At 41.6% G+C, this 19,960-nt stretch overlaps 1 protein-coding gene across 4 annotated transcripts in view; it reads right to left on the reverse strand.

The window, feature by feature from the left end:
* The window catches only part of prkar1b (protein kinase, cAMP-dependent, regulatory, type I, beta), a 70,340-nt gene that overhangs the window by 44,846 nt on the left and 5,534 nt on the right, over positions 1-19,960 (reverse strand). For 2 of the 4 annotated variants that reach the window (XM_030407211.1, XM_030407208.1), the window contains 2 exons: positions 9,799-9,969; positions 5,407-5,498 (listed from right to left, as the gene is read on the reverse strand). In XM_030407211.1, the coding sequence (XP_030263071.1) occupies positions 5,407-5,498; positions 9,799-9,951 (245 nt within the window). In that variant the 5' untranslated portion in view covers positions 9,952-9,969. Of the gene's footprint in view, positions 1-5,406; positions 5,499-9,798; positions 9,970-13,285; positions 13,858-19,960 lie in introns of those variants that run through there. The other 2 variants (XM_030407210.1, XM_030407209.1) reach the window with 2 other exon arrangements.

Consider the following 19,960-nt stretch of genomic DNA (forward strand, 5'->3'; position numbering starts at 1 on the left):
AAGCGCCACCTCTTTACAATCCTTCCCCCCATTGTATCTTTTTTTTTAACGCAACATTTTGATTGTTGTATTGATCGTGCGTCTTATAAAATTGTTATTAGTACTTTCTGCCTCTCTAGATATCAAAGATAAAGCACTGTATTTGCTTGATTTACAGCTGGGTCCTGACCTGACAAGATTTAACAACTCCTGTTACCAGATGGCAATGTTATTTTAGAATATTGGAAACTCTGCCAAGACAGCTCAAGAAATAGGATAAACAGGGTTTCCACATGTCTTCCAGACTATTTATGTGGTTACACAGAGAGCAGGGCTTCTCGAGTGTGTACTGTCCCCAGGAGAGTGTTTTGTCGTGTAGGGGCATTAGTGTAATGCAGGCGGACAGGAGAGCGTTTATATGTGTATCTATTTGTGTGTGTTTTGTTTGTGTCAAGGGAAAAATGACACTTACAGATTTCCCAGAGGCCTTTTCTTCTCATTAATCCCTCTCGAAATTTGACTTAAAAAAATTGCTCCTCCTTCCTCATCAAGGTCATTTATCCAGGTGATCATAAAAACTAACAAAAACAGGCCAACATTAACACACATGCTGCTATCAGAAGTCTCATTTCATATCACTTCGGTGGGAAGTCAGATAAGAAACACTTTTACTGTCGGAACTGAAAGAATGTGTGCTTAAACAGGTGATAGCGCTTCTGTTGAACCTATTAAACGACTGACTCTTAACTAGCATTTAACAGCGGGAAGTGGTTGGGGAGATTAGGCTGGCAAATCTCAGCTGAGGGTGCACCTGGACAAACAGTTGATGTGCTCACACAAGCCTGTAAACTTGACAATTGGGCAGAGGCCCGATAGCCAAATTTGTGCAAAGCAGCCGACCTTATTCTTTCTGTTATCCATCCCGACATGTTCTTATCAATCTGAAAACTATCATCTGAGCTGAAACCAAAACAGAATAATCAGACATCCAGATGGTAAGACGAGATAACAGTTTCAGTCGATATGATAACAACTACAGTAGGGTTACAGTATTGGGACAGGTGGTTGCAGGCTGAGTTGGGTGTTAGCAAAGCATGCTCAGCACAATGTGAAATCAAACACCTGTTCCCGGCTTATCTTGTGTGCTTGCGAGTCTATTTGTCTGGGCATATCATAATGAGGTCATTATGGCAGCTAATGGGCGGCAAATAGAAGGGTCCACCCAGAGGCCCGCTGGGAGCAACACCATGCCAGAGATTCAGACGTCAACTTAGAGACCAGCCAAGGTCAAAGAGATACTGTAAACAGACAGATATACTCTCTATAGTGTGTATTCCTAACAAACCATGGCCAAAATATACTGTTTACTGTGCTATACATATGTGTGATAAATCTGTATAAAACCTATTTCAAAGACCATCAGTACAAGAAAAAGTAATATGCTTTGATCTGTTTTTTCTTCCAACCTCTTCGGCTTTCAAAACAGCTTTTTAATAACAAAAACAGAGTTCAGTTGTAATCTGGAGGCAAAATGTGGTGAGGTTTCACTTTCAGGCAGCTGGGGAAAGATGGACTGACTAACACACACACACACACACACACAAACACACACACACACACACACACGCACACACACACACACACACACACACACACACACACACAAACACACACACACATACAAACACACACACACACACGGCTGGTGGAGCTCAGAAACTTTAAGGCCATAAAGTTTGACATATGGAATGGTGTGTTAATCAAAGACTCCATGCTCCCAGCTGGAGTAGCCTCACTGGGAACACAGTCTGACATGCACACTTGAGAATGTACTGTGTGTGTGTGTGTGTGTGTGTGTGTGTGTGTGTGTGTGTGCGTGTGTGTGTGTGTGTGTGTGTGTGTGTGCATGCATGTGTGTGTGTGTGTGTCTCTAATGTAATCCCTCTGTCATCCTTTGTAGTGATGGTGGTTATTGTATGTCAAGTTATATGCATGTGTGTTAGCCTCACTTTTGTGCCAGTAGAGGGGTTTGATTGGTTTATTTTTCCTTAACCTCTCCACACATTTGACTCTAAATTCTGCTTGTAGTAAAATGACCCCCTGGATAATTTTTCTCTTGCATGGCAAGACATGTAACAGTGGTCAATTGCCTAATTTGCAGAGATTGACAGCTGTCAACCAGGACGGCAACATAATCCTGCAGTTTTAGCTCTGTGCATAGAGATACCATATCAACACATACCATGGTATATCAACACATACCATTTACCATTTACCAATAACATTTTTTGCAATGTCATAGTTTAGTGATTCTGGGAAAAAAGATCAGGTAAATCGACAAGTTAAGTTAAAACAAATACATTTAAATAACAAATAAACTTGAAGCTGCTTTAAGTATTTTGTCGTCTTTTACTGTCAGTTCTGCAGTTAACAATCCCCTCCCTCCTCTCTACGTCAACACATGAACACACAGCAGTAATCACCAGACACAGCAGCAAACTGGAGGATCCTGCTCCTACTGAACAAACACTCCATAACAGTGAATGCAGTTGGAATATAGATGCTATTTAACAATCATTTACAGCAGCTTTAATGTAAAAATAATGAATATACAGTACAATAATATCTATTAAACAGGATATAAACCCTGGCCTACTGGGTGAAACAACTTACTAGCCAGGACGGCGTGGTCCGAGGTGGTTTTTGATGTTCACCAACATGGTGATATCAGAAAAACCATCAACACACACAAATGGTCAACCCTTGCAGTCCAGAATTAAATACCGTTTTAGAACAAGCCAAGGACCTGTATGATATATGGATACTAACAGCAAAGAAATGTATTTTGAAATCAAAATTTGTACATCTGACACCACGGTGGTCCCAGCGTTTAAGACTGGCAGATATAAATCATGATACATACAGATAATGAAAGATTTTGATAAGTATCAATTAAAGTTAAACTGCACACAGGTGTGCAAAAAGCCAGCACAATACATGACTTCTGCAGAGGCAAAAAAAAAAGAATGCAAGGGAAAAAAGCAGCCTTGTCATCCAGTGTGTTATTAAGCTCAGTAAAAATGCACCGCTTCCAGAGCCAGTACAGTCCAGCGGATTCCTGGTAAAGATAAGTAACTTAAGAGGATGAGGTAGATTTTGAAGACAGGGTGAGAGAGGATAAGATAACAAGCAAAAAGGAGGGCAACAAAGAAAAAAGTGATGAGGGATAAAAGACTACATTCGAGAGAGCCGAGAAACAAAGAGGGCTTCATTGTTTTCGATCTTGCTCATTACTGAAGGGGATGATAGCATAATATCGTGCAAATGGGGGAACAAATTGTGTGGTGTTCAGCTTACATAACTGCCGAGTGACTAATCACACAAGATGTTTCCTTGACATACACACACACAGGCCTGTTTGTTTCTCGTCCTGTCTCACACACAGCTTTTACAATCAAAAAAGCCATTTATTGAATGTTTTGATCCATTTATGGGCATAAAATTTGCCAATGCCAAGAAAAACTAGTCAGGAGCAGTTTATGCATGTAACCGTCGTGTAAAGCACAGGCCGGTATCTGAGGCAATGGTCAAATGTCAATATCTTGTCACCCATTGAGACCACATGTGCAAGAACATCTGATTACCCAAAATGCCAGCTGTTTGCAAAATGAGAGAAGATCGAAAAAAACGCGGGAGTGAGTGACTAAGAGAGAGAGAGGACAGTCAGGGCAGTCAGACGCCATCTGTTGATGTGCGTCAGTACTTGGCAGTCCTGGCACCTCTAAAGAGGCCAATGAACTTCATACCATGATGTCTATCAACGCCATCAACAGAAGGCATCAACACGCAGGAATGATTACTCTGAGGCTGAGTTTAGCTTCATTTTCTGTTTTGTTGCCTGTAGAAGCAGGGATATACGCTACTGTAGAAGATTACTGATATTGAACAACGTTTAGAATCCCAGAAATGACAGGCATGCCATCTCAGGAAAAGTTTGGTGCTAAACCATACCAATAGAGTACTCTCAACAATAAAGCCATGTGCAAAGGCCTGCTGGTTGCTGTGTGTAGTTTTTCATTAATGCTGGAAGACCACATTGGCTGAACATCAATACACTTCTGTCTGTAGGGGCTCTAGGCACAATGACCGCAACATAACCACAATGCGACCGAGCCACCGGCCAGCCAGCCAGTGAGCATCATCAGCTGGAAGTGAAGAGTGAGGAAGAACAGAAGGGAGTGAGGGTGACTCTAAGAGTCACGGAGAGAGATGAGGCCAACTAAGTGCCATGTCCCTACACAATCTAGCCAATCAGACAAGGTGTTTACTAGCTATGAGCCATCAGCGCTGCTAGCTTCATTTTAACCCACAATCCCCACAACAACAAATTCCTGTGTGCACAGCGCAAACTTTGATGCTAGTTGTGTGTAGCGAGACAGTAAACATGACAGCCAGTCGAATAACTTCTACATTATGCATGGTTATAAGCGCTGACGACAACGCCATTACATAGCTTGGCATGCCAAGAGGCTTTGAGTACATTAAAAACGATGGCTTAAGGTCCACTGCCAAATATTTTTGTGGTGTAACTCCAATCTGCCACATCAACCACCCAAGTACATAGTTTTTGAGATTGTCCAGATCCATCACATGTTGCACTCTGCTCGGGGCTGCTTCAGAGGCACTGACTTGCAATCAGAGGCCTGCGTGCCTGTGCCAAGGGTGCACGGTAAATTGTCAGCTGACGAAAGACTGGAAAGAGTGTGTTTTGGGTTTGGTCCGTGGAGGCTTAAGCCAACAGGAAAGCTCCAGTGTTTTCCTCTCCATGGGGCATAATGGATTCTCCTCGCCAATGAAACACTATTCCGGCTGGCGGGCGGTATCGCCAGCCACCTGAGAGCCTTTCCCACAACAACCCCCCCCCTCCCCTGTCAGAGTCAGACCGAGTCATCACTACAGATCTGGGACAGATGGAGGGATGGAGGGAGGAGGAATGTGAAAGAACAATGAATTTGAGCAGATGGGATGAAAAAAAGAGGGAAATTGGCATCCCTCCATCCCCAAGACTACTATGGAGAATCGTTGATTTCTGAGCACCACCTCCCCTATCTGAGTATACAACATGATACTAACATACACACAAGTTACCATAACAACCAACAACACAACACAATAACGCACACACAGATACATCCAGTTGCCCCCTTACCCACCCTTCGCTGCCACATCTGTTATGTTCACCCCTCCTTCTCACTCCGCCAGCGTCTCCGCAGCTCCCAAAGCAGGCAACACTGGCACACAGTGGCCACAAGGGCAATACACTCAACGGGAACAAGCTTACAAACATGCATTCGTGATCCACACACACATTTGGATCGCTGGCATCACACTGGACATCGTGCAAAGCTATCAAAGAAGTCAACGTACCTTCTCTCATTGTCATCCAGGTGAGCAAATAGTACATTCTTGGAGATGGCCTTGGCCAAGGCGGTCATGGTCTTGTAGTCCTTTGGGATCACCTGTGTAGACAAGGCAGTAATATGAATTACAGCCAAGCAGACTGCAACAACATTGTGCAGGTGGACACATGAAACAAACCAGCACAAACACATAATAGGCCTGACTTCAAAAGCAGACTAAATGGAGTAATTAAAGAGCAGCGTATTGGCAAACTCTGAAAGGAATATCCAACACGTGTGTCTGTGTATTTTTGGGAAAGCCCATCTGTTCAGGGATTACACTCAAAATGTCACACAGCCCTTAAAAATTCACAAGAGGTCTGAACTCATTCATGAAACATGCATTTTCATGTCCCAGACTCTGTGGTGGGTGTGCGTGTGTGTGTGTGTGTGTGTGTGTGTGTGTGTGTCTCTGTGTAGGGAATGGCAAAATCTGTAGCCACAACGAAGCCACAGAAGTCTGTATTTATATGGAGGCACACTAGAAGAGAACTTAAGCTGCTTTACCAGCGGGTAAGAAAGGCAATAAGAGAATGAATGAGGGAGCAAGAGTAATTTAGACTAAACTTCGTAATAGAGAAATAAAAATAATGAAAAATAAGGAGAAGAGTGTGTATGTGTGTGTATGTGTTTTGTCTCTGGTGGAGGGGGAGAGGAGGGGGTAGGCTGTAATTACGTTAAAGCAACAGATGTCTCCACATTAAGACGACCACGCAGCAATGTGCATGACATGCACGCAGAGACCCACACGACCACATCACATACCAAATAAAAAAGGACCAAAATGTTTATCTATCTGCAGTACTCGGGCCTGGCTACTCAGTGGACAGAGAGCGGCTGGTCTGGCCTGGAAAGCAACCAGCGAGGCTCTGTGATAGAACTCATTCTCCAATTCAGATTTCAGGTCAGCCGCTTAACCATCCTCCGCAAGATCCAGCTCCAGTACTGTCAACAGAAGGGATCATTAAATGTCAGGGAACTCAGCTGAATCACTCAAAATTATGATTCAGAGTCTGTTCTTACCACAGTTACTTGTCACAGTAATGTTAGGATAAGCTGCTCCAGCCAACTCAAAAAAATAGTTGGGGTAAAGCCACATGGGAAAAGATGGATTTCTAATGATGTAACAGCTTTGCCTTGAAGTAGTTAGAGGGAGCCACTGAAAGTCTGTTGGTCCAAACCACCTGAAATGTTCTGAATGTGTTCATTTGAATTTACTTTCAACTGGATGATTAACCACTCTGAGCTTTTTCACCATTTTTCAAAGGTTTAAAAAAAAAATTACTTAAAGCAATCTACAATATTTTATCCACGACTTTCACTCTTTCATAATGTTTTCCAATACTTTCACAAACTACTTCAACTGTTTCTGCCACTTTTTTCTAACCATTTATCCTATACTTCCAACTATTTAAACAAATCATCCATGATTTCTAGCTTTGTCACCATTTAATAATTCTAGCTAGTTCAACTAAGCTAACAATTGTGACCACTTATCAGTTACTTTGAGCTATATATCAAACCATTTAAACTAGTGCTGCATCCAATTTTTTTAAATCGTGACCTGTCCCCTGATAAGCATTTGCATAATGAATACTAGTATCCAGGACTCTTATTGTCAAAGGTAAAAGCGGAGGTAGTCCATCTCAAATGCACTGCGGTTAAATAGTAGTTTGACCTGGTTCAGACAACGGAGCCTCCTTGTTGTTATTTTGAATTTGTAACCCTCGACTACAATTTTTTACTTTCCCCAAAGAAAACAGGTGTAACTGTTCAATATGACCAACTTCGCAACTTGACATCAACTTAAATATGGCCTGTGCTTCTGGGTCATCTCAGTGTCTGTGTGGACCCTATGTGGAGAAGATTATGGATGACTTCTTGAAACACAACAAGTAAATCATTAGCAATCCATCTCAGTAATTTGCTCACGGTGTTCCTGTGAAGTTTGACGTGTTCCGGTGTTACAGCTAACTCAGTAAAGAGCTGTACTGTATACATGCAAATTAGTTGAGCGTCTCTTCATTCTTTTCCGCTTGGCAAGTGCAAATTAGCCCCTGGGATATCTACCTAGTACCGAAGGTTGGGGACCACTGTATTACTTAATGGTAACATTTTTATTTTTTTTTTCGATAGAATTAACTTTGTTCCCACCATCGTCAAAGAGGTAAGGAGACTTTCCACCAATCTGATGCCAGCCCTGCAATTCATTCTGTTAATGTGATCACCAGGCCTGACAGACAGGCCTCATGATTTGTTAAGACTCAAAGCACTTCACAGCAAAGCTCTTTTTAATCAGACGAGCAGGGTTAGCTAATTGATTGTGTTCTGTCAAACAGCTGCTGATTTCCACAGTGGAGTCATTAATTGAACCGATGGTGTGTGTAGATGTTTAAGTGTGTGTGTGTGTGCGTGTGTGTGTGTGTGTGTGTGTAAATGTTCTTTCACAGTGACAATAATGTGCATTCATGTTCTAATTCAATTTTGATTCACTTTTCTCTGATGGTGTGTTGTGTTGAGCTGACACATGAATTAATTTTCTTCTTCAGATGCAGTTGTGAGGGTTGTTGCGTGTGTGTGTTTGTCATTTTGTGAAATAGCGAGGGACAGTGAGGAAAATGAGGCTGGAGATGGGGGCAGGCTTGTTGCCATGACCTGACTGCAGCATAGAGAGAGTAGAGACCTCAGAGCCATAAACACAAATGTATGTAGGCGTGTGCGCACACCTGACACACACACTGCATGCTCCAGTGGCCATCCTATTGCAGCGTGGTGATGGGGGTTCAAGCAGTTATGTCATTACCCAGCAATTAATGGCGTGTCAAGTTAAATTACAACTGAACAAGCACAGTAATGATATAACAACTAGGGTATGTGTGTGTGTGTGTGTGTGTGTGTGTGTGTGTGTGTGTGTGTGCGTGTGTTGTATTTGTGTGTCTGAGTGTGTAAAGGTGAGTTACAGTTTCTGGCAAAGAGCACCTTTTCTCATGGTTCCATTGAATAATGAAAGAGTTATCTGTCATCTTGCAACCTAACAGCCACCTCACAGCCCACGAGACGTAAACACAAAGTTACTTCATAAAACAGATCATTTCAGCTCGTCTCGCCCTCCCACCTCTCAATCATATTGCCTCTCATATTGTATCACAAACAAGAGATGTAGGCCAGGGTAAATTCTCACTTAATTACACCAAAAAACATATTAATTTACTCTCAGATTTTGTGTCGAGCAGAGTCATTCTTTGCACAGCTATCTGCAAATTGCCAGATTTCATAAACAGTGTGTACACAAGTAACCCAATTTCCTTGATCAGGGTTGGGGATTATAAAAAACAATTTTTTCCAGTTTCAGTTCTGCCGAGGAATGCTGCTTTCTCCTCCATGTATACATATAACAGGTTTCTTATCAGCATTTTATACATACGCATGTGTATGCAAAGAATTAAGGAAGGGGAACTATGCCAGGCAGCGAGATGACAAGGAAAAATATGCAGTGATGCATCGTCATATTTAAAAAAATCTGATTCAAAGAGTTGGTTCGTGTGTTCTTCGTCCATTCATCTCCTGTGCCTGTTCCCCGGTCCTTGTGTGTTCTCTGTGTCCCTGATTGGTTCCTCGTGGTTTTCTAGTTTGTCATTGTTTTTGTAATACTTTGTTTTTTTCCTTTGCCTGCCCTTATGTTACATGGATTTTGGACTGTGGTTATCAGTCTTAAAGCTCACTTGCTGTTCCTTTACCTGCCTGTCTCTGTGTGTGTCCTGTGTTTGGGTCCTTTCATTTTCACTAATTAATCGATTCATCATTGCAGCTTTTAGTCTGCAACACCCTGAGTGGGAGTTTGTCACAGTCTGTTATCACAGAGTCGAGTCTCAGTATCTGTGCTCAACATCAGTTCAGCAGCTGACTCACAAACCGTTCATTTTGCTGCAAATAAATTCACTGATGTGTCAGAGTCTGTTCATGAATCGCTGTCATTAATTTTTACAGCTCGCCTACCCTCCAGCTTTCACTTTGTCCTGATGAAATGTGTTTACATTCAAGCTCTTAAGTGGTCATTAGGAGAACAACAGCTCTGTGATCAACAAATAAACAACAACAAACACTGATGTCTGTTCATTTTCGATTACACCAGTGTATTTTTAATTTCTCATACTGTGGAAGACCTTGGATAAGCCTCAATTCCATCATCTATGCACATACTCATAAAAGCTGTTTATTGGATGTTGATTAATATGTGGTTTTGACTGTGCAAACACATAAGAAATTACTTTGAATTGACCTGTTATCACGTTTGTTTGTGTTTACTGCATGCATCTGTAGTCATCTGTATGGATAACTTTGTCCATCTTCCGAAGTTTACCTTGCGAACGTAGCTGACGGCATCCTCTTCAGTGTAGACCTCGGCGCTGACCCCTCCCCTGCGGCGCCGGGCCTTGACGACAGGGTTGGGTGGAGGGGGAGAAACCTCATCATCGTGTGAGTCCGACTGGCTGTTAGACTTCTGCCTTGCCATGATCTGCTTGCATTCTTCCTGTAAAAACAAGGGCAGAGACAAGATTGTGAGAGGGGCAAGTGTCAAGAGAGAGACACGGAGAGGGAGAGGGGAAAAAAAGCAGGTGATTTGTTGAAACAGTGCTGCTGTTGAGAGACTCTTCAAATACAGACGCAACTATTATTCTACCTTCAGGCAAGATCATCTGAAAGCAACTTTTATTCTTTTACCTCACAAACGATCACATGAAGACAGGCTGACAAACCTCTCCAAGCGCCCGTTCTGACATCAAGCATCATGTGGGTTCTTAACCAGGTCAGACTATAACAGAATGGTTAAAAACCTCAGAGAAAGCACAGTGGATGTGTCCTAGTCTTGAGTGCACGCTGTCTGGACATCTGGCTGCTATGGTATGAAGCGAAAGCCATCAAATATTAATATCTGCAGGCCTGAACATGCAGAGAGAGAAAAGAAGGCTTGGGCAGGTACTCTTCTTGTCTCACATAATGAACAACTAGAAATAAAGACATCAAAGGGGAGACAGGATGCCTCTGGCTGGCTGTTGTTTCAACTACCGACCACTCTGCAGGTGATGAATTATTGATCGCACACTTGATTAACACATTAGCATAAGTACACAATAAAACCGCTGCAGGGGGTTGTTAAAATGAGTAAAATAGTGCAGTAAGACACGGGTGATGTGGTAACAGTTTGCATAAAGGCAGCCAGCACCCATTGTTTTTAAGTGTGTGTACCTACTGCCACTGTGTGTTTATTCCTTTATTTAGGGCAGCATTGTGTCTAAGAGCACAGTGGGGATAATGCCGACAGCTCCATCCCCACTACACCAAAACAGATTCTGGTACAGCAACAATTTCCTCAGTTTACTGCTTCACTGCACTGCTACTGTGAACTACTGTGTGAACAAAGTACATAAACACCAGAAATAAACAGAAACTGAGAAATTATGTAAATGAGGAGGACTGAGTCGTCTGGCGGCAGCTCTTGCAGAGTGTCATGGTACGGTCCAAGTATATTTCATTTCGTATCGAGACAAACACTGAAAGTGTTCACTATCAATTCATGACTGGTAAGTTCAATTCATCAACAAGGAGTTCTCCTTCAGTCAAAAACATTAAGACTGTAGTTTATTGTCAGAAATCGAGACAGACCATTTTACTTTCTACTCAATGTAGGAGTTAGTAGGTAGCAAGTCTATATGTTAACATGGAGTTTAGTCAGGCCCCATGTCCTCCAGAAAAAATACATACATATATATATATATATATATATATATATACATATATATAATATACATATATATATATATATATATATATATATATATATATATATATATATATATATATATATATATATATATATATATATATATATATATATATATATAATATATTATGTCCAGTCAATTAATTGTTTAGTTGATCATCAGAAAATTAATCTGCACCCATCTAAATATCAATTGTTTCAATCATTTTTCAAGCAAAAATGGCCAGACATTCTCCGGTTTAATCTTCTTGATTTTTCTGTAATAGAAAACTGAATGTCTTTATGTTTCTAACTGTTCGTCGCACAAAACAAGAAATTTCATGATATGCCCTTTGGGCGTTAGCAAACTGTGATTTTTTTTTTTCACTACTTTCTTGTATGTAATTTAATTTTAATTCTATAGATCAGCAGATTGATCAACAGTGTACATACTGAATAGTTACAGCCTGAGTTCAATCATCTTAAAATGATTTTTCACAATCATTTACAAATGGCAAATAAATCAAAATACACCAATTGACTTTATCTAAAGCAGTCACAGGCAACTTTAATTTTGTATTGATTTTGGTGGCCCCTGAGGACAAACTCTACAAACATCACCAACTCCTGTCACTAGAAATTGGCATTTTGTGTGTTACATAGTGCAGAAACAATATAGGGGGGCGCAGAGTGGCTGAGAGAGAGACACCATTCAATCTATTACAAGACACTGTACCATCTAAATGATTCTGAAGCTGTTGCTTTGAAGTAAAAAAGTTACATAATATTCCTTTAAAGCAGCTACAGTAATCTTAATTTTTTATTGATTGTGGCGACCGCAGTCTCTATACAATAACCCATGTAAACTGTTCAAAGCATTTTGTATTCTATAACCTTTAAATATTCAATCATATACAGTATTGATAATTAATGAGGACAGCAATCAATTAAGGAAAGTGCTTATCCATACCATCATGCCACTATTGTGCTCATGCTACCTCTAAAAATTGGAGGACACTGTATAATTCAAGTACCACCATTTTCTGTGAAGTTCAACTATTTTTTCCTCTACAAAACTGGAGAGGGGAGAAGGCAAAAAAAAAAAAAAAGAAGACCCAGAGGAGCTGGGAGCAGAGTCATTACTGAGGTGCCTTGAGCAGGGAGCAGAAATTGCTGCCACTTCTCTCTCGCTCATATACAGACAGAGAGAGACAGAGTGGAAGAGAGAGACGACCTGTGACAGAGAGAGTGCAAAGAGATAGAGAGAGAGAGAGGAGGAGACATAATGTCATAGTGCCTGAAAACTGAGGCAAACTGAACAGTCGAATCTAGACCTCACAACTCAGCACTTCTCTGCACACTCGCTCTCAACTTATCTGTTTCGATCCTCCCAGCAGCATAATGTAACGATACAAAACAGCAGCCAGTCAGGCGGCGTTCATCAGCTTGCAGCTTTCACTTATTCTTTGAGTTAGTATCCTTTCATCTGATGGCCTTTTTTTTTTTTTGCTCTCTGTCAGCCTTTGCCTCATTACATCCTGACGTTACTGTTTTGCCCTCCGTAAGACAGTGTGATAATGCAGATTACACACACATACGCACACTTCTTGCTTACGCAGAGTCACTGCCTGAAGGGAACACAGCCAGCAGGAGGAGAAGAGGGGTGGTAGAGAACCAGAAAGCAGCATCAACACACACACACGCACATTCTCAAAAACAAATACACGGGCAGACTGCGGGGGGAGAGGAGAGCTCGTGTGCTCCAGCTTAATCAAGGTGGCAAGGTCTGCAATCAGGCAGTACACCGCACTCTCAAGCTATTTTACAAGTACCGAAACTACATCTTCGTCTCCTCGCAGGGAAAGAGAGATGTCACAAGTCAGCCACAAACCGGCAAACACTGTCAACATGCTGCTGTCAACAACTAATGGTCACACACACTCACTCAAGCAAGCACAAGCATCTTTACCTTGCAGCAAAACTCCACATGCTTCGACAACAAACAAAGGGGTGCATCATCTGTGAGACCGTGCAGGTTAGCTTAGGAGGCTAACTAGAGGCTATGTTTGTTAGCAGAGGTATTTACCATGGCATGGAGGGCTCCTGGCCAGGCCTGCTGCGTGTCCCTCAGCCTGTCAGAGGCACCGGGCATCAAAACAAAGCGTGAGTGTGTCAGAGTGTGCATGAGAATCAACACCCGTGGATCCCCGTCTCATACACACCTGACACGCATGTCACACCGCAGCAGCATCTTGCCATACTGCCACAGCGGCACACACAGATCAGCAGTGTGTGTGTGTGTGTGTGTGTGTGTGTACGGGCAGAGAATCCAAGTTTGTGTGTGTGTGTATGAAAGAGAGCGCGAGTGGCAGAATGTCTGCAATCCCCACGACACAGCAGCTGAAGAACAAGTCTACTGATGAAAACACTGATCACAGCAAAAAGCCGGTCCCCCCATCGCTCCTGCGCAACTCTCCGTCTCTGCTTTCCAGCTTCCCTCCCTCACTCTCCCTCTCCCTCTCTCTCGCTCTCTCTTTCGCACACACTCACGATCAGGTGGCGCACTGAGCAGGCTCCCCGCTTCCCCCCCCCGTCACTATGACAACTGGGTCCTGTGAGCATCCTGAGTAGTTGGTGGTGAGTCTGAGCAGGAAGCAACGGTAGCTTGTGCACAGTTCTGACGCCTGTTGACAGATTTTGTCTCCGTCCATATCTCTCACTTGCACACTTACAGTGATTCACTTAACAGAAGGGAAAAACGTCACTCGCCTCAATACGGACTTCTGTTCTGACCAACTGGCATAACTGGTGTTTTGCAACCAGCAAGTGGCTTCAGTTGTTCCCTCTATGGATACATCGTTGTCCCACACATTCCTTGTGTGAGTGCCAGACACTGGTCTGTACCATGCAGTGTCTTACTCGCTCCCTACTATCCCTTCTATCGCCAGTTCCACCCTCATGTTTTCCTCTTAGGTCAGAGGGTCAGGCATCAAGTGAGGACTTTGTGTCTGGCTCCAACAAGTCCTCGTACTGTTCTGGCTCAAAGATATGGACACAGGAAAGGTGCTTTGCGAGTTTTGATGGCTCATAAGTGCAAAAAGGAGGCTTCATTGGTCCAAGGTGAGCTAAGAACTGCTGCAATGTGTCTATAGCAGCAGCAGCTTGTCTGTAACAGCACACAGGCTGGGCAGTATGAGGCAGTAATGTTTATTGTTCCCAGGGGTTTTTATGGTAGCAAAACAAAACATATCCGCAGTTGTTGTTTTACTCCAATGACTGCATTATAAATCTTTCCAAAAGCAAAGTTTAATATATATATTTACGAATATATTTTCAGCCTTTTACTCAGTGCTATCACTACCCTGTGTTGGTGTCTCTCTCCCCTCTCTCCTTTCTTCTCTCCTCTACTCTCCCTGCGTCATCATCGGCGGCTGGATGCCAAAGAGAGAGGACAGGAGAGGAGACAGAGGACAAAGGCATAAGCAGGACACAGAAGCTGCGAGTGAATGACTGTGGGTCGGAGATTACCAGACAAAGAATGGAAAGACAGATAAAAGAAAAAAACAAACGCTACTCCCTGCATGCTCGCTAAATCAAAAGCCAAACCATTACAATTTCCAATTTTGACCCATTTAATGAAAAATGAGTCATATTAAACAGGCCTCTCGAATTGTGTTCAATCCCCGAACCAATTGTTTTATCAAGGAGCAAAAGTTATTACTGCTTCTCATCTGAATAGCTATGACTAAACTATATAAAAATAAATCAGTAGGCTCATGACGCAAAAAACATCAAAAAGTCTTCTCTTCCATGAAGTTCGTATCTGATATTAGTTAGAGAACGTGGAAAACATCGAGAAGTAGTTACCTTAGGTGGCCCTAATCCGGTGATGAAGAAGATTTCACTCTCCACTGCCGGAGCTGAAAGCATGTGAGTGAACCAAAAACAACAAGGTGCCGCACAAACACACTCACACACATACACGCACACAGGTAATGAAGCATGGAGAGCTCATCCACCAGCGGAGCTAACGGTCTACTCATCACTTTGTTCCACACCATTTACAGCACCACAATGGGCAGAAAGTTCGTCGCCATATTAGAACTGTGTGTACGCGGAGTGCTGACCTCCTGGCTATGAAATCATGTTCACACACACACACAACACACACAAACAAATTTGCCTTCATATGCTATTGGTAACTCTCCATTAGCTATATTAATAAGGCTTAACTGTTATCATACAGCAGCTAATACTTCCATTAACCTTATTTCTGGAAGCAAACTTATGAGGCGCAGCCTTTTCATCCCTAAGTAATCATGTGTAAACTGTTGCTACACTATGGGCTGACAGCAGAAGACACATAAGCCTGCTGATTAAATCATAGGTGCAGTTTTCTCACGCTTGCAGGATGTTCGTGGGAGTTCTGTCGTTCAGCTCTTTGAATGTGTTCAATCTACAAGATCGATCAAAGTACTGCATGTGAATCAAAATTGAAAGGGGGAATTCTTTCAAGCAGAAACTCTGTTGGGGAGTTGGTTAGGAAATGATTAATTAATTAATCTATGCCATTTTTGTTGTTGGTGGTTCCACCATGGTGTGTCGGTTTGGCATTTCAATATGCCAAATCTTTGTTAAAAGACAATCAAGTGTCTGACCATTCTCTATAATTTATTAAAATAACCTGAAGCGTGCTTCGTTTCATGTTGTATGTATTATTGTCCTTGTTTGAAAGAATTTAAGTTTTTATGCAGTAGTTTTTAGCAGCCATTGCACTTGCCCAAGGGATGCAGTTGAAAATTAGCCAAGATGGCTAAACTGGGACACTAACATAAAAATAAACATTCAGCAGACTGATCCTTTTATGTCATATGACATATATATTGCCCTCTAATAAATACCTTTCCAGTCAGACTAGAGTCATGTGATACATTAATCTTGTGTCTGTTGTTCTCAAACTTTCATATTACTATACTGTACTGAAATAAAAGTTTCGAATTTTGTGAGCAAATTGGGGTTTAACAGCGTATTAATGAGCACTCACCCTGTGACTTAAAATAATTGTTATATACAGTAGTTGCAGCCTTAGGATTTTAATGTGATTTACTTGGAATAACAAATGATTTACCAATGCAGTGCCTGGATGCAACACTGGTTAACTGATCAGGAAAACATATTTTTCTTAAATCCTGTCTAGTTTCTTTACTGTCTCTGTCACAACATCTTTTCTCTTTTTTTCATGGATTAATTTGGGAAAGAAGGAGGGATGCAACGGGCAGATGAGAGAGGACAAAGAAGGACCACCAGGGAAACAGGAGTCCAATTTACCTGTAGGGGCCCCAGGGTGGGCCAGGGAGGAGGTTTAGGCTCGGGTCACTGCGTGCACCCCAGGCTGATTTGACTGAATACCCTGCTCCCAGCACGGTGGTGATGACAAACAAGAGGCTGGAGACACTAATTACACTTTAAAAACCTGTGTATATGGGTAGTGCTGTGTTTCATTTTTCTAGACCTGTGCTGCTAATATGCTGTATGTATTCACACATCCACTGGCACACACGAGTAGATTGATCGAGACAGTCATTAAACCAAACAGGAGGAAGAAACTGAGAAAGTTAAAGGCAGAAAAAGGAAAAAGTACAAGAGTCGCAAGATTATCCAAACCTACAACTAATTCTCCAATAATGCTCTTAGCAAACTCAACAAACCACCAAACCCTCATGACAAATTGTCAATCAGAGGCCTTTAAAGACACGGCAGATTTGTTATGATAGGTCCTGCTGAAAGCTGAATGGCTGGCAGCACAGACAGGCTTCTCATCTTACAGGGGACAGGGATACGGTGGCTGATTGACTGATAGACTGACAGACAGGGCGTCTGCGGAATTCTCCCATAATGCAATGTGATGGAACCTTTCACAAACAGAGCTGATGCAGCAGGCTTTTCATTTGTTTTACGCAACATGCTTTATGATGTTGAGGAAAGCTGGGCAACAGTATGATCTTTGCAACACTGGCCTACATACAGAAGAGATGTAGAGACACAAATAGACACATAAAAATAGTGTGTCCTGATTCTGCTGTTAGTTCTGACAAGCACATATGTTTAAAAAAGCAAAGATGAGAGAAAGAGTAAGGTTACAGGGATTTATAAATAGAACTATTAAGTTGAATACTACAATTCACGTTTCAATTCAATTCTTTATCTAAACTTCTTTTTCAGCACTCAAGGCTGTGCCATTGTGAGTCTATCAAATCATGAGTTGTAAAGATCAACAGATCATTGCTTTTATGCTGTGAAAACTGCAATGATATCTTCAAATTCTATCTTCTCAAAGACAGGCTTTATGCTATTAAGTGTGATATAACTGCTGTAATTTTGGGGGAATGGACCACTCTAACATCTCTATGGTCAAATGTAATTAATTACAAAGGTATGTAAGCAATGGTGGAGAATGAAAAAAGGATACTAAGAGAATGTTGAGAATTCCTGCTTTTGATTCCGATAATTGTAATTAAATTATCATTTCAATCGATTTTCTATTTTGACTTAATGTGAATCGTGACACCGTAGAAAGTCATGGTACATAATAAAAATACCATTAATAAGATAAAAAAAATATTAAGTACAATACATATGTGATTAGCGCATTTACTACATTTCTTTGTCTTATGTCTTCATAAACTCAATATCTTTGGATTTTGGTCGGACTGAACTGTGGGACATCAGAACTGGGAGTAGAGCTTTTTCAGGGACCTTAAAGTAAATATTTCTGAGTACATCTGAGCTTGAGAGTTAAACAATATGAACTGTGTATAATAAATTTAAAGTCGTAAACAATTAAATCTCATTTGAATGTATTCTGAAGGCAATGGAGAGAAATGGAGACAGTAAAGTATGTAAACCATAAAAGACAAGATACTAGTAACAAAGGCAGATTAAGGGAAGAAAAAGTGGATGAAACTAAACTTGCATTGACACGGCTGCTAAGGACATAAAGGGGGGAGAAAAGATAAGGGACGAGAGGGAGGAACTGAAATCAAGGCCGGGAGTGAAGCACGAGAAATAAACTTATGACAGCCCTGTGAGCGTGAGGAACACAGGGAGCATTCTTCTCATGATAACCACACACATCAACAGGCAAACACAATAACAAGCAGATACTCACACACAGATACTCACACACAAATACACACACTGTGACGCAGAAAAAAAGTTTAGCAGCTGTGAATGCAAATATTCAAGACTTGGGGTATATACTAAAGACCATTTGCATCAGGACCAAAGTATCAATTTGAGATGACAGAAAAGGTAAAGCATGTAGTCAACAAAACATGGTGCTCAAACTCATGTTCACGCACCAGGCGCATACTGTACAGATGGAGTTGAGGAGTGACGGCTGTCAAGAACATTTGGTCGCCGGTGCAGGTGGTACGTTACATACAGATCAAAGTGTTCAGGGAACATCACAGGAGGAGGAAAGAGACGTGATGATCAAATATGTTCCTACACGGAAATAAAACGAACATCAGGAGAGCGGGAGGTAAAGGATCTTCTGTCCAAAAAGTGTCCCAAAAGGAACCAGGAATCTAAGTACATTTGAAGTCTTTGCAAGGGAATATTCATAAAATTGGCCAGGCAACAACAGCAATGTTGGCAGCGATAAAACATTTTCAGGCCTTGTGAAGACGTAATGATTCAATAAAACATCTGCGGTGGCAGCTGCCCACTTGATATACTGAGTGACATATAGAATTCACACTCACATTCAGTCCTGGCACTTATGTTGGGATAGATCTGGGACGATGCAGACTGATGAGAGAAAGTCTTAACTTCTGGGTTAATGCAACAAATATTTGTCCGTCTAAAACAGAGTTCTGCTGGAAAAATGGCTTATTACCCATGATTGTGGTCAAAATGAACTGCCATAATGAACTTTGTGTGTTAGAAATTCATTCCATGATGTTTCTCGTTGTACAGCTGTACATTACCTATAATCTCCTACATGACGATTTTGTATTAATACAAAACAAATATAAGCTTGATTTAGTGCTTCAAATTTTACCAGCACAGTAGAGTTATGAAGAATAGTTTGGATCACCAGGCTCCACTGGCAGCAAATGCTACACGATTAAGCATTGGTTTAGAATTAGGTACAACCTTAACAAACACACTAACAAATAGGAAACATCTGTTGAAAGACAGTCCTGAGAGAGTACTTTAAAAACTCAACTGGGGAAACGTTGTACTCTAGAACTGGAGTGTGCCAAAAATTAAAGTTCAGCCTTGAGCAATTACACACTGAGCTCAGCTGATAGAGACGGGGAGACGAGAACACCCATCTGAAGCTACTGCAGTAGTGATGAAAGGCATCATTACCCTGCATAAATAGGCACGATGAAAGGGAGTGGGACGCCCGTTATTTTCCCATTCACAGCACCGGCTGAGGACCAATGATGTGTTATCATAAAGAAACAAAAGTTAAAAAACAAACTAGACAGACTGATGATTTAGCGTGCTCCATAGTGTGAGTGTGCATCTACTAGTGTGTAGAAAGAAAGAAAGAAAGAAAGAAAGAAAGAAAGAAAGAAAGAAAGAAAAAGACATTCATATGTAGGGGGAAAACATAACATCAAAGAACAAGACTGTGAGAGCGTGTGATTCAGAGACGGAGAAAGAGATTTTCCAGATAAGACTGTGAATGCCGTATGAAACTGATCCTCTGTGCAGATATGAAATGAGGTTAGGTCTGGCAGAAGAA

Source organism: Sparus aurata, chromosome 23, assembly GCF_900880675.1.
Source record: "Sparus aurata chromosome 23, fSpaAur1.1, whole genome shotgun sequence".
In the NCBI taxonomy this organism is placed as follows: Eukaryota; Metazoa; Chordata; class Actinopteri; order Spariformes; family Sparidae; genus Sparus; species Sparus aurata.